Source organism: Festucalex cinctus, chromosome 14 (genome assembly GCF_051991245.1).
Source record: "Festucalex cinctus isolate MCC-2025b chromosome 14, RoL_Fcin_1.0, whole genome shotgun sequence".
NCBI classification, from domain to species: Eukaryota; Metazoa; Chordata; class Actinopteri; order Syngnathiformes; family Syngnathidae; genus Festucalex; species Festucalex cinctus.
Window position 1 is genome coordinate 16,309,650 of NC_135424.1, and position 13,648 is coordinate 16,323,297.

The window sequence follows — 13,648 nt, forward strand, 5'->3', positions numbered from 1 at the left end:
TGTCTAAAATGTAAATAACAGAATACAATGATTTGCAAATTATTTTTAACCTATAGGCCTATTCAATTGAATACAATACAAAGACAAGATATTTAATGTTCACACTGATAGCCGTTAGTGTAACGTTACTGAATTTTAAGGGCCTGATAAATGTGCTATATTTTATTGCTTACTATGTATTCTCACACATTGCGTGTTTGTTCATTCTCGATTATTTTATGCATGTTTGAGTGCCCCTACTCCAACTAGTTTTACTACCAAGTGAATTTGTTTGTGTTGAATAGGCTTTCCAATTTTCAAAATGGGATAAAGATTTAATTTATAGAACTGTCAGTGAATGTTGGTGGCATGTGCGTCACGTCTACAGTATTTATTTATTTATTTATTTAGTTAGTGAGTTCGTTTTTTTTTGGTGGTGCGTTCATGACACCTCGGACAGGGAATGTTCACGCATTTCGACAACATGGCAGCTGTTCCAAGGAGTTCGTGGAGCTGTTTTACCAAGGAGAGTTTCTGTACATGGACACTTCTTTATATACTCTCACTCGTTAGTATAGAACTAGCCGCTGCTGCTCCAGAGACGGGATTATGGAAAATTACCGCTTTAAGTGTAAGTAAAGAATCACAAGTAACCGGTTTAATTCTGACACGTCTAGTTGTGTTAGCCGTGTGATGCTAGCTTGCTGTCATCTAAGACTGACGTTCGGTGGTTAAAATTCTACAACAATTTACAGATACACAAATAATTTAAAAGCTTGGTCTTATTTTGGTTATATGTATATGTCGTGGGACATAAAACTAGCTGTTGTTGTGAAAGAGAAATGGTGTTTTCGTGGGTGGCTAGCTAGCTCCAGATAGCCATGTCAGTGTACAGGACTGTATTTTGGTCTCTTGAATCCCTTGGAGAAACTTTCATGTTTGCCTGCCACTTTCTTTAATGTCAACACCATTAGGAGAGAAGCGTATCATTTATGGTTATTCGTTTACACTTACAGATCAGTAATTTCCCGCTGAAGCTAAATAATCAATAATTGAAATGCAGAGTTCATGTCACCCGCAGTCGCTAGTGTTGAAGTAGACTGTATTATTCATCTGGGAAGGGTGTGCTGTCTAGCAAGTCATGTAAAAAAAAAAGAAAAAAGAAAAAAAAAAGACAGGGCTTAAAGATTTATGTATGTATTTATTTTTACTTGAGGTCCTGGCTGACGTAACGTGATTCATATTAATGTATTGTGCAATTGTACACATTAATTGTGTAAGAAAATCTCTGAAAAAAACGAATCAAATTGTTACATTTTAAAAATCGTTACATCCTTGAATCATATCGCACCCCCCATGTATTGAGATGCGTATCAGATCGTCTTTTATGAGAAATGTACAACTCAGCAGATATAAATCAGCCCTACAAACAATCATGTACAATTATGAAATGTGAAAGTTTGGATTTCTGACTAACCATCATTCCTTAGCAATGATTTGTCAGACACATGATACATTATTAATTGCATTTGAGGTTCATCCTGAAATTTCACCCATAAGTCTTTTAAACTCTTTTGTTAATGGTAAGCATGACTCATCCTATGTATGAAAATAATTTTCTCATCAACAGACCTCAAGACCGCTACTGTTAAGAAAGTCCATGTTCAAAGACACTAATATTGAATTGAAAGGTAAGACGTCAAAAAAATGGCAGTCTTGAGGTTTTCACAAATATCACACTCTTGCTTACCCTTGCTTGCTTGTTTGTTTAACTTTGTTTGTTGCAGTTGTGTCATTTGGCTGCCCCGAGGAGGTAACATTCACCATTCAGTGGTATTTGAAATACTACCCCTGCCACAATGATTTCAATAATATTGATGTAAGTATGACTGTATTTAAACACTCATAGATGCTGTCCTCGCTTGATAACAAGATAAATTGTTCTTGTTATGTACAGGAAATGTACGAGCGAACCCCACTGAGTCGTGGGCAGAGCCTTGACCCGAATCCCCTCATAGAAGGAGAGTACATCGAACACAAACACAAACCTATAACGTGTAACAGCGAGCTGCACTCCTTTCCAATGTTGAAAGTAGGTTTTTAATACATTAACCTACTCTTCCTCGGCACAGTCAGTCACATAGTTGTAATTATCTTGTGATCTCACCTCCTCCACTTATTTCAGAAAACCAAGGCACAGCCGCGAGCTGTCAGTCCTCCAGTTGAGGGACAAGAATTGGTTAGTAGAAGTGTGAAGTCTCCCGTACATATTTGATAGTGGCTTTCATGCTGTTATTATCTGTGTATTATTTTTACAACGCTGCAGGATCAAAGTGACATCAGATGGCTTACTGAAGAGCACGAAGGTGGCACAGTGACAAACAGGAGTACAATGGTCAAAAATAATGTCATAGCCTCCACGTGGAAGGATGGACCTTACTTACTCGTGGTGAAGATTGTGCCGGATAAAAAAGATACTAACTGGAATTTAACTAGTGAGGATTTTTACCTTATTTATTGATAATAGTCCAAAACCCTAAAAATTAAAAATAGAATAATACCGAATGCTGATTAAATAAAAAAAATAAATAAATCTCTTTTCAGTAAATGTGGTGATGAAAGGCAAGCATGGCTACATTTCCATCACGGAATATCCTCTCATGATTGTAAGTCGACGTCATTTTTACAATTATGATCACGTTGTTGCTTGCTAAACGTTCCTGCTCCAATTTGTTGACAGTTCTACATGGTCATGTGCGTGATTTACATCCTGTTCGCACTGTTGTGGTTCGTCTGGGCTGCCTGCTACTGGAAAGATATATTGAGGATCCAGTTTTGGATCGCAGGGGTCATCTTCCTGGGGATGGTGGAGAAGGCGGTCTTCTGCGCTGAATATGAAAACACCAACACTGTCGGATCTGCTTGTGAGTGTCTGTTGACATTCTTAATTGAAAGGTAAACATTTCCAACCATTGTTGTTTGGGTGCTTCAGCTCCAGGCCTGCTGATTTTTGCCGAGCTGGTCTCGGCCCTCAAGAGAACTATAGCCCGATTGCTCGTCATCATCGTGAGCCTTGGCTATGGCATTGTTAAGTATGTATGCAGTGCTGCTGATTTCAAATGAGCAAGTTTTAGTTTATTATGAAGAGTTGACCATTGCTCTTAATTTGTCCTCACAGGCCTCGATTGGGGACAGTGATGCACCGAGTGGTTGGTCTTGGAGTCCTCTACTTTGTCTTTGCTGCCATTGAAGGTGTACTGAGGATAACTGGGGTGAGACTTTGCCCTCAAATATAATATTAATAATCAATACACTTGGCAACGATCACCTCAGGTAATGCCATGTTTTGTTTTGGTTTGGTTTATGGAACATCGAACATGTAATACAAATTATAAAATAAAAGTGGAGGCAAGAAAATAAAAGTACAATAACTTATCCAGCTAACTCATAATGTACTATAAGTTATTATATTTAATAATGTATCATTAAAATAGGAAAAAAAAGCAAATGAAGGAAAAAAGAATGGAAAATAAACCGAACATGCACTTTACCAATATTAGTGTGTTATAAACGCTTACTCAAAAAAATAAAAGATAAAAGCCCTACATAAACAATCTAATCATAATTTGATAAATTTATACTTATACCTGATTTATGTATTTTTGTAGCACTATATTTTTATACCAGCAAGTGATTCACAGTTTTTCAATTCTTAACCCATAGCAGCAGCCTTCTTTGATTTCAAACAACTTCTGGAAAAGGTTGGTTATTGTATAAAGTATACAATTTGTGCTGTTTTAAGTTCGACTAGGTCATAAAATTTGAGAATATTTAATGAATAACAGATTTGTTGGTTCAATGTAATGTGAGTGATTAAGTCGTGGCTTTTTTGTAGCTAAAAAAATAAAGTGCAGTGTTAGTTTTCTATGTCTTTCCCCATATTTCAACACAATAAGTCAAATATGGCAGTAATAATATACATTATAATGTATATAATGACTTCTTATTTAAAAAAAAAAAAATCTTTGGTTTTGTAGAGAATACCCAAGATTTTGGATATTTTTCTTTTGACATTTTCTATATGCGATTTCCAGCACAATTTTGCATCAATTACTACACCGAGAAATGTTATTTCATTTACTCTTGCAATTTCATTGGAGTCAACAATAATTTTAACTTGATGTCTAATTTGTCTGGTACCGAAGATTATAAACTTTGTTTTGTCTAGATTCAAAGATAATTTGTGGTCAAACCAGTTTTTTTTAAAGTTTTTTTTTAGTATATTTAGCTCTTTTTCCACAGTACTCAGAAGCTGCCCGAGATTTTCTCCAGAACAACAGTTATGTCATCAGAAAATAGAACGTTTTATTTTTTTTATTTTTAAAGCTTTACAGACACAGAAAATATCATTAATATATAATATAAATAATTTATGACCATGCACAGACCCTTGGGGGGACACCAACTGATTTGATTTGAAATTGTTAAACTGCACATACTGGTGTCTATCTTCTAAACAACTCTTAATCCATTTTGATGACAGACCTCTTATGCCATATCTTTCCAATTTTCCCATACTACAATTTTCCCTTTAGTATGGGAAAACTGGAAAGATATGGCATAAGAGGTCATGTAAATCCAAATGTGTGTTCATGTGCTTATGTATTTAAGGGTCGAGACAATGGGCCAGCTCTCATTACAGCAATTGTCCTGGCTGTTTTAGACTCCATCATCATCTGGTTCATATCCTTTAAATGTTTTACTCTTTAAAAAAAAAAAATCAACTCATCTCTGCTAATCTATTGTTGCTGTGGCCTAATTTCTCGTCGGGTTACCGTTACGGTTCTGTTTACTCCTCTGTCTTGTGTCCACGTGTGATTGTCCCGTTTTGTCCTTCTTTCCAGGCAAAAGACTCTGATTTGGCCCTCTTAGCCAATATTCCTTTGGCTCTGCTTGACTCCTCTCTATGCTGGTGGATATCCTTCCCATGTACATGTTCCTTCCGCTCTGTCTCCCTAGCTTTCAAAGCACTTAGACCAAGAGTAGCATATGTATGATTTTGTCTCAATAAAACATTCAAATAACAAATATTGTATTACAAGCCAGTGTGCTCTCTCAAATTGGTATTAAATCATAAATGTATTGTCCCTTGTTGCCACTAATGACATCTCTTGGTCTAAATAATTTGCTCGCATTCTTCTGCTGCCTTTAAATTGCTTCCGCATGCCACTAACACTCATTGACCACAACCTTGGCACCGAGGCGCAAAACGCATTCAAATGCTTCAAGAGGAAGTCAAGGAAATATTTTTTTCCCCCAATATAATGTTATATGTTCCTCCACTAGTCTAATCGTAGTATTCTGATTAATATTGATGTGTGGAATATGAATTAAGCAGAAAAAAAAATCAAGAGGGCGGCCATTTTGCCACTTGCTGTTGACTGAAAATGACATCATGTTGCCAAGAGGCTCAGGTAGCGACCGTCACGGCTCATGTGATGTTAGCAAGCTGCCATTTTCAGTCAACAGCAAATGACAAAATGGCCGCCCCCTGAGATGGATAAAAATGGGTACATTTAGCTACTTAATTCATATTCAACAAATGCAATAATAATTTTAACTAGTGGGTGTGAATGAAACGTATTGTAAAGAAAGTTTTGGACTTTAGGTTTAAATACTAGATCTGTGTCAAAAATTCTGCATTTACAAGTAATACTCAATTTTTATTGAGGGGTATATTCACATACATTGTGTTTATTATTGTGGTCGTAGAACATTATCATTATCTACCAGATTTAAAACTGTCATAAATGTTTATTTTATTTGAGTTGTGCATTTGCCTTGACTGCCAGTTACATATTTGTGAGCTTGGCTCAAACCATCAAGATGCTAAAGCTGAGAAAAAACCCAGTCAAGTTGTCCCTCTACAGGCACTTCACAAACACGCTCATATTTGCAGTCATTGGTGAGTTCAATGCACAACGCTTGTCAATGTGTATGTGTTAGAGTGACTTATTATTATTATTATTATTATTATTATTATTTAATTCTTTTTCTGTCCTTCAGCTTCCATCATTTTCATGGGTTGGACAGCAAAGAAATTCCGTCTAGCAGATTGCCAGTCGGTGAGTATGCTTAGCGTAGCTGTATTCACTATAATCTGTTTATTTAACAAGAAATTAATTTGTGCTCAGGATTGGATCGAACTGTGGGTGGAAGATGCTTTCTGGAGGTTTTTGTTCTCCCTCATTCTACTTGTCATAATGTTCCTATGGAGACCGTCTGCAAACAACCAAAGGCAAGTTCTTAGACAACACCGCTCTACCCTGTTTCCGCCACTTTTTCTTTCCTCATTGAATGTCAGTCCCCACAGGTACGCCTTCACACCTCTCATTGACGACTCGGATGATGAGGAAATCGAGGAATTTATTGCCTCTGCAAACATTGGTACGACAACATAACTGAGATTGGTTTAATCGTGTCATGTGCAGACTTTTCTCCTCTCTTAACGTCTTTTTTTCCCCCCCTCCTCAGCTGGCATGAAACTGAGAGCCACAAAGAATGAGACGAACGGCGTCGTGAAATCTCCAGAAACAAACCTGGTCAGTGATGCGCGTGGAATTGTTTTAACTGTAGTCATAAGCGTTTTCCTACAGGCGGCAGTGTTTGCTCTCTTTTTGTGTCCATGCAGGAAGAAGACTTGAAGTGGGTTGAGGAAAACATTCCTAGCTCGCTCACTGATGTGTAAGCCATTCAACATTGATAATTATTTGCTTTTGAATAAGTGAGATGTAATCATTTGAGCAAGACTCAAACTGTCGTTTTGTCTGTTTCAGAGCGCTTCCGGTCTTGCTTGACTCTGATGAGGTAACTTTTAAAATCTAGGCGCTTTGTTGAGCTATAGTCAGGAATGAATTACAGAGTTCAAATAGGACTCGATTATGAAAAAATAATCATCATGATTATTTTGACAATAATTGAAATTATTATTATTTTTTGGTACAAAACAAGAACACGTTTTAGCATATTAAAATAAATAGAAACACTATAATTATGTAAGTTCCTTGTAGACCAAAAATAATTTTTAATAATGCTTTATTTATTTATTTATTTATTTTATTTTTTTATTTCTTTATTTTTTATTTATGTTGGCAAAAACTTGAAGTTGGAGTGCAGCTTGTGCACTGTTCACTGTTTATTTTTTGGAACAAACCAAGAAAATGTTTACAAATTTAAATATATTAAGACCAATTAATTAAAACAAAACAGAAATACTATAATTATATAAGTTCATTTTGGACCAAACAGAATGTATAATAATATATATTTCTAATAATACTTATTTATGTTGGCAAAAACTTTGGAGTTGGAGTGCAGCTTGTTCACTGTGCAGTCGGACGATCATTTATTTTTTGGAACAAACCAAGAAAATGTTTACACATTTAAATATATTAAGACCAATTTAAAAAATAAAATACTATAATTATGTAAGTTCCTTTTGGACCAAACCAAATTTATAATAATATATATTTATTCTTTTTTTTTTATGTTGGCAAAAACTTGAAGTTGGAGGACAGCATGTGCACCGTGCAGTAGGATGATCTTTTATTTTTTTTGGTGCAAAACAAGAAAATGTTTAAACGTAAAAAACGAATAAAAAATATTAAGACAAGTAAAATTCTTTGAAACGCAATAATTATGCAAGTTCCTTTTGGACTAAATAAAATTTACTAAATTATTTGAAGATTTAAAAAACACGCAAATGTACATATACATTTAAACAACTCACAAATTAGTATTAATAATCTTTTTTATGATTACGCTGATTTTGTAATTGTGGCGTGTAATAAATGAAATTGTAATTGAATTTCGATTAATTGCACAGCCCTAAGTTCAAACATGAAATTTGCACGACAGCTTACACATCTATTATCACTGTTGTAGGAAATCATGACGACCAAGTATGAGCTGTCCAAACTGGAGTGAAGGGAAACCTTTGAAGCTGTCAGCCGAGGATGAGGAGCGCAAACAAGCAAACAGACGTGACTCTGTTTGACTTTGGTGCAGAGTGACACCTTTTTGCTGGTGGCAGGCCATTGTGGGGATCGACTAATGCTCTTCCACCATCCAACCTATTTTTCCTCTCAACAACTGGTTCATCTTTTCCTGACAGAATCAATTTGAGCCTTTCTTTCCAAAGAGATGAATTAATTTAATATTAAGTGCTGTATTTATTTGCATTATGTCTCTCTATATATATATATATATATGTATTTTGTTTTTTACAATGGTGGTTTCAAATGCGATGCTTATTTATAAAGGTGGGGATAGTGAAATCAGAAACAGGGATTAATTGAGCTATTGTCTCGATTTAGGTAGCATGTAACGATGAGAAATGATGTGATGACATTGGAAGAGAACATTTTGCTTCTATGCACTTCCACCATCAAATCTGTGCCTACATGACGTTCTTGTATGAAGCCTGATGTGATATTCCAATAATTTCAGTGTTAATCAGCGTGTGAGTGGGAAGATAGAAGACTACTAAGTCATTTGTACGATTAAACCACCAATTGTGTTCGGTAGTTACTAAGAGGGTCCCTGTGTTTGTTTTATGTGTGTATGTGTGTGTCTTTGGAGCAATATACTGAGTGTCAGACAGAAATTCTGTAGTGTCGTTCTTTTTTATTTGCAATGAAAGTGTACTTAAAAGTAATGCGTTCACCATGTTTACTCTTATTTTGTTTACACTGTCTTTTTCGGAGCTGGACCAATCAATGTTCTGGGCAAACGGCAATTTCTTTTTCATGACCAAGCTTGCTTTCTGTGCTCATGTTCTCAGTATTTTCTTTCCACCCAGTTATTGTCAGAAAATGTCTGCTGGATAGTATCATTGTAGTTTGGAGTAGTGGAGTTGTCATGCTGTGTGGGATGTTTCAGTGGTTAGCAAAAGCACAAGCTGATCATCTCGAGAGGGTTATTATAACTGTAATGTCAATGTTGACTTTTCGTTTCTATTTCAAGACTTGTCGGAAGCAGTGTGTTTATGATGGCAAGCAGTCCTTGGGTTGTATAATATACAGACACTACACCTGCACCTTGAATATTTTTATTTGGTAATGTCATAATTCTGCCTGAGTTATGGGGGTTTATTATTATTAAGAATATTTTTCATGCATTTTTTTCTTACCTTTTCTAGTGTTCAAATTATTATATACAGCAGTAGGTTGGTTTCCTGGACTAATTTGCTCTGCTATTATATTGCAATAAAATGAATATTTACATTGGTTGTCAGGTTGCATCATCCCATATGTGTTTCTTTCTGAAGTGGTTTCAAATAGAAATCCGATACAAGCGCTTCAGTATTACGACAAATGCTAATGAAACACAGAAGTGTTTGAAAGAAGATCACTTTGTGAAAATTGAAACTTCACAAAAGTAGTTTGATATTCAAGGCTTTGCCACTTCAATCTCATTTATTTGGCAATTTACTACAAATTCTGACATATAATACTTTAGTCTATTTAAAATAAACTATCCATTTTGGAAGACAGTGAAGTTACTTTGAAATTTGGGTTCATTTGAAAAGCATAATATTGGCACGGTGTTGATAGTATGAGTTGTCTTTTTTTTGTAAGATGGCAACTCTTAAAGGGACAGTGCAATATTTAGCACCATCTACTGTAGAACTAATAATTCATTTTAAAAACCCACTAATAATTTCAATAATTTTGAAAAAAAAAGGTCCAATCACACAATGCACATTTTATACATATACATATATATATTTCGCCTCCATCTTTCTGCTACAGAGAAGAACTTCGTGAACGTAGTTATCCTCTGGTGGTTGTTGCATCTCGTGTCAGACCCAATGGGTTACTGCCTCTTATACCTACCACAGCTGGGGACTGGAGGTGGTCGTCACTGAGTCCCGTGTTTCGGGCTCTTGCTGCTTGTCTCCCTCTGTTTTGCTCTCGCTACCTTTTGCTAGCTTCTCCCGTTAGCTGTTCTTGTTAGCCGCTCATGCTAGCTCCTGCTTGCCAGGTTGCTCGCTCGCTCATTCCAAATAGTAATTGGTGGTAGGCTTGCAAAGTGTGCGCTGTCTGAGGCACCATAGTGTGCATGCTTCAAAATCATTGCATTCTATTAGTTCAAAACTAGATGGCACTAAATTCTACACACTTTACCTTTAAGTTGGATCACATTGTACAGGTGTAGGGGAGACCGGGGCTGGTTGTATCACTTTTTATACTTAAACAAAACCTGGCAAAGTAATTTCCTGACTCTTCAGACTCATCATCTAAAGAACAATTCTGGCATAGGCCTACGGAAACAGAGTTGCCAGAGGTGCATTTTTTTATTTGCCCATTCTTTCCATATGTGACAACAAACCCCAAAATGACTGAGACAAGTTGCCCTATCTTTCTCTAGTTTAATGTTAGCTTAACATGACAAGATGCCTGAATCTCTCCTCTAACGAGTCCACATGATTTGCTGCGAGAATTAGTCTATGTACAACGCCTGTTTCAAAATATATGAAGGTGAAAAATTTTGCTTTGATTTGTGCAAAACAGATAGCTGGTACTCAGCTCACAATGTGCTATTCTCTTCTCAGACAGTACACAACCCTTGACCATTTATGCGAAGAAAAAGTATTCCACTTTTCCGTTGCGCCCCCTCTGGTGGAGAAGAAATGCAATGTGACAACCTACCCGTGATATAACTGGCCCCTGTACTTTGTATGACATACCTGTACATTGCCAAATCATGGGACAAGAAAATAATAGATAAAATAGAAACATATTCAATGGTCTGTTTCATTTATGCAGCATCCGAAATGGCACACGGATGGAATTTTCTCTTTCCCGTGTCACATTCTGAACGTGTTTGAGAGTTCCTCATTTAAGCTTCCTAAAGGGTGAATTTTATCGTCAATTCAAACTCGTGATTTGAGCTGTTTTACAACAGAAACATTTGAGCTGTTAAATTTATAATTAAATGATAATGGATAGGAAATCCTGGGCCACTGCATGACCAGGCTGTGACAGAATACTAACATCAGCATATTGATGGATGTGTTCACATCTTTTATCGAGTTTCTGATTTAGTGACTGAAATAAAGAAACTGCCAAGGTCCCATCTGTTAACTCTTCTTTGTCAGCAAAATTGGCTATGAGTAAAACTTTAAAATGTGCATTTTTAATTGGGCAATTAACATATTTAAACGTCAGAAAATGGTCAGTGAGTTGCAGTACTCCTCAAATGTGTTAACTGCATCAACTTGGCATTTAGTAGCTTCTGACTTATATCGCCCTCCCCTGCGTGTTTGGCCCGCTGCAAGCACTCAAGCCACCGCAGGTTTGAGACCCGCAGGCCAAAACACACTGGAAGCTGGCTCTGGCTCAAGGCCTTCCTTGTGCATTTTCTCCATCTCTCTCTCTCTCTCTCTGACATTCTCCAATTGTCTCTGGCAACATCCTTCCTTCTCCCTCAGAATGGATGCAACATGTGCCTGAGGACAAGCCATGAAAACAAACACACTAGTGAGAATAGAGTAAAACCTTTGAGGTTGCACACAATTCTTTATGGGATGCTCAAACTCAGATTTGGATTGGAGTTTTGCAAGATGAAAACCTTCTGAGGGTCAAACTGTCACTGTCATATGTCCTTTATTAGCTGTATGTGTACGTAAGATTTTAACATTTTTAACGCTTGAAATTGAGCTTTAAAAAAATCGACTAACATTGCAGTCTGTAAAAATTGAATGAATTGGGGGAAAATGCTTCTAAAAGGGGAAGTAAAAATAAACAGATAATTTGGTTGCACACCCTCTTATATTAAATAAGGATGAGGTTGTGTACAGAATTAATCACATTCAAACTCATTAAATGGGAGTTAACATACAGCGGTCACAATATCAAGGATTTGTCCAAATAAAGTTTTGATGTTCTAGTAGGCTTTTCCTAGATTTTTTTGCTTTCAAGCTGAAGCCTGAATGCAAATTACGTTTTTGTTGCCAAATGTACTCAACAGCCAGTACTTGCCAGAGATTCCTGCAGCTCTTGCTGTCGGCCTCTTGGCAGCCTCTCTGACAGTTTTCTTCTCGGCTGTTCATCAATTTTGGAGGGACATACAGTTCTTGGTAATGTCACTGTTATGCCATATTTTCTCTGCATGATGATGACTGTCCACTATGTTCCAAGGTATATTTAATACTTTTGAAATTGTTGACATCTCGTAACTGATGTCCTTGAACAATGAGATCCATCTGACGCTGTGGAGACTCTCTGTGGAACATGGCTTGCTCTATAAGTTGGTGCTCTGTTTTTTGGAATGAATATATATATATATATATATATATTTACTTTTTTGTAATAATTTTTTTTTCTGTTTTTTTGGAATATTTTTCCCCCCTGTTTTTCGTTATATATATATATATATATATATATATATATATATATATATATATATATATATATATATATATATATATATATATATACATATATATATATATATATATATATCCATCCATCCATTTTCTTGACCGCTTATTCCTCACAAGGGTCGCGGGGGCTGCTGGCGCCTATCTCAGCTGGCTCTGGGCAGTAGGCGGGGGACACCCTGGACTGGTTGCCAACCAATCGCAGTATATATATATATATATATTTATTTATTTTTTTATGACAGAAAACTATTCAGTAAAACAGGAAAAAATATTCAGAAAAACAGAAAAAAAATTACTCAAAAAACAAAGCTCCCCAAAAAGACTAGTCAGAATACTTTTCCTTGACTGATCAGCCACCTCGCATTACAGGGTCTCAGACTGAAAACATTTGAGTGCAAACAAAACTCATCTTTAATAACACAACAAAAGCTCTATGTATTGTAAACGTATGCAGTTTTTCCCCATTCTTTAATTCACCTCACAAGTTTAAAACAAAGTTTGTAAAATATTCAAACCATAAAAACTGCACTGCCCTAACTTCAACAGGAAGTGATGTGTATGTTTACGCTGCACCATTAAAAACTTCCTGTGTGTATTTGTCTTCTCCGACTCTCTGCTTCTGTTTGACGCCAATTATTTACACTAGTTGATCTTTTGGAGATTAATAAAAATAAACGGCCAAAGAAAAAGCAAAACACTCACCCACCCACAATACTATTTTTGCTGAACTGAGCTCTTGTGAGTTATACGTTACTGTCAAACAATGTTTGCTGAATCACGCAAGATGTCAGCCCATCTTTTGGTATAAGTGGTGTAAGTAACCAAATGAAGACCCCTTTAAGATTTTAGTGCAAATGTAAAGCCTTGGATGGAGATGTGAGGACAAAGGGAAGGAAGACAACACGTGTTGAACATTATAGTGTCTTATTAAAAAGAAAGAAAAAAAAAAGACACAGTGAGATGTGTTTTTACAAATTTGACAGTTCCCACGTCTCGACTGAGATCCAAACTGCTTTGTAAGTGTACTGAAGCCTCCCTTGTCATCCATTCAGAGAACATTTTATCACTGTCCAGGATTTATTAGTCCCCTGTGCTTTGGTTTCATTGCCTGACTCTTACTTCAAAACAAGCACTGGGCACACTGTTCAGCATTGAGTGAGGTAACTAACAAAAGATGAGATGTTACACTGAGTTTTATTATTTATGTGGAGACAATATTTT

The 13,648-nt window shown here is 36.2% G+C and overlaps 1 protein-coding gene across 2 annotated transcripts; it reads left to right on the forward strand.

The window, feature by feature from the left end:
• Positions 1-422: 422 nt before the first annotated feature.
• tmem87b (transmembrane protein 87B) lies at positions 423-9,268 on the forward strand. Of its 2 annotated transcripts, none has more exons than XM_077495646.1 (19): positions 423-610; positions 1,610-1,670; positions 1,767-1,858; positions 1,937-2,071; positions 2,165-2,218; positions 2,306-2,474; positions 2,584-2,645; positions 2,720-2,903; positions 2,972-3,071; positions 3,158-3,251; positions 4,651-4,721; positions 5,835-5,944; positions 6,046-6,104; positions 6,174-6,277; positions 6,353-6,426; positions 6,514-6,581; positions 6,671-6,723; positions 6,816-6,846; positions 7,924-9,268. In XM_077495646.1, the coding sequence occupies exons 1-19, from the start codon at positions 443-445 to the stop codon at positions 7,963-7,965; spliced, it is 1,731 nt and encodes a 576-aa protein (XP_077351772.1). In that variant the 5' UTR covers positions 423-442; the 3' UTR covers positions 7,966-9,268. The 2 variants fall into 2 exon arrangements, with proteins under 2 accessions (XP_077351772.1, XP_077351773.1); XM_077495647.1 differs by lacking the exon at positions 4,651-4,721 and adding an exon at positions 4,884-4,955 and having other exon boundaries at positions 5,836-5,944.
• The last annotated feature ends 4,380 nt before the right edge of the window (positions 9,269-13,648 follow it).

Bases quoted from the DNA above. Each gene is read 5' to 3' on its own strand.
- tmem87b (XM_077495646.1), top strand. From the start codon at position 443: ATGTTCACGCATTTCGACAACATGGCAGCTGTTCCAAGGAGTTCGTGG. The intron at 2,904-2,971 runs GTGAGTGTCTGT...TGGGTGCTTCAG, and splicing joins CAACACTGTCGGATCTGCTT to CTCCAGGCCTGCTGATTTTT. The intron at 5,945-6,045 runs GTGAGTTCAATG...TCTGTCCTTCAG, and splicing joins GCTCATATTTGCAGTCATTG to CTTCCATCATTTTCATGGGT.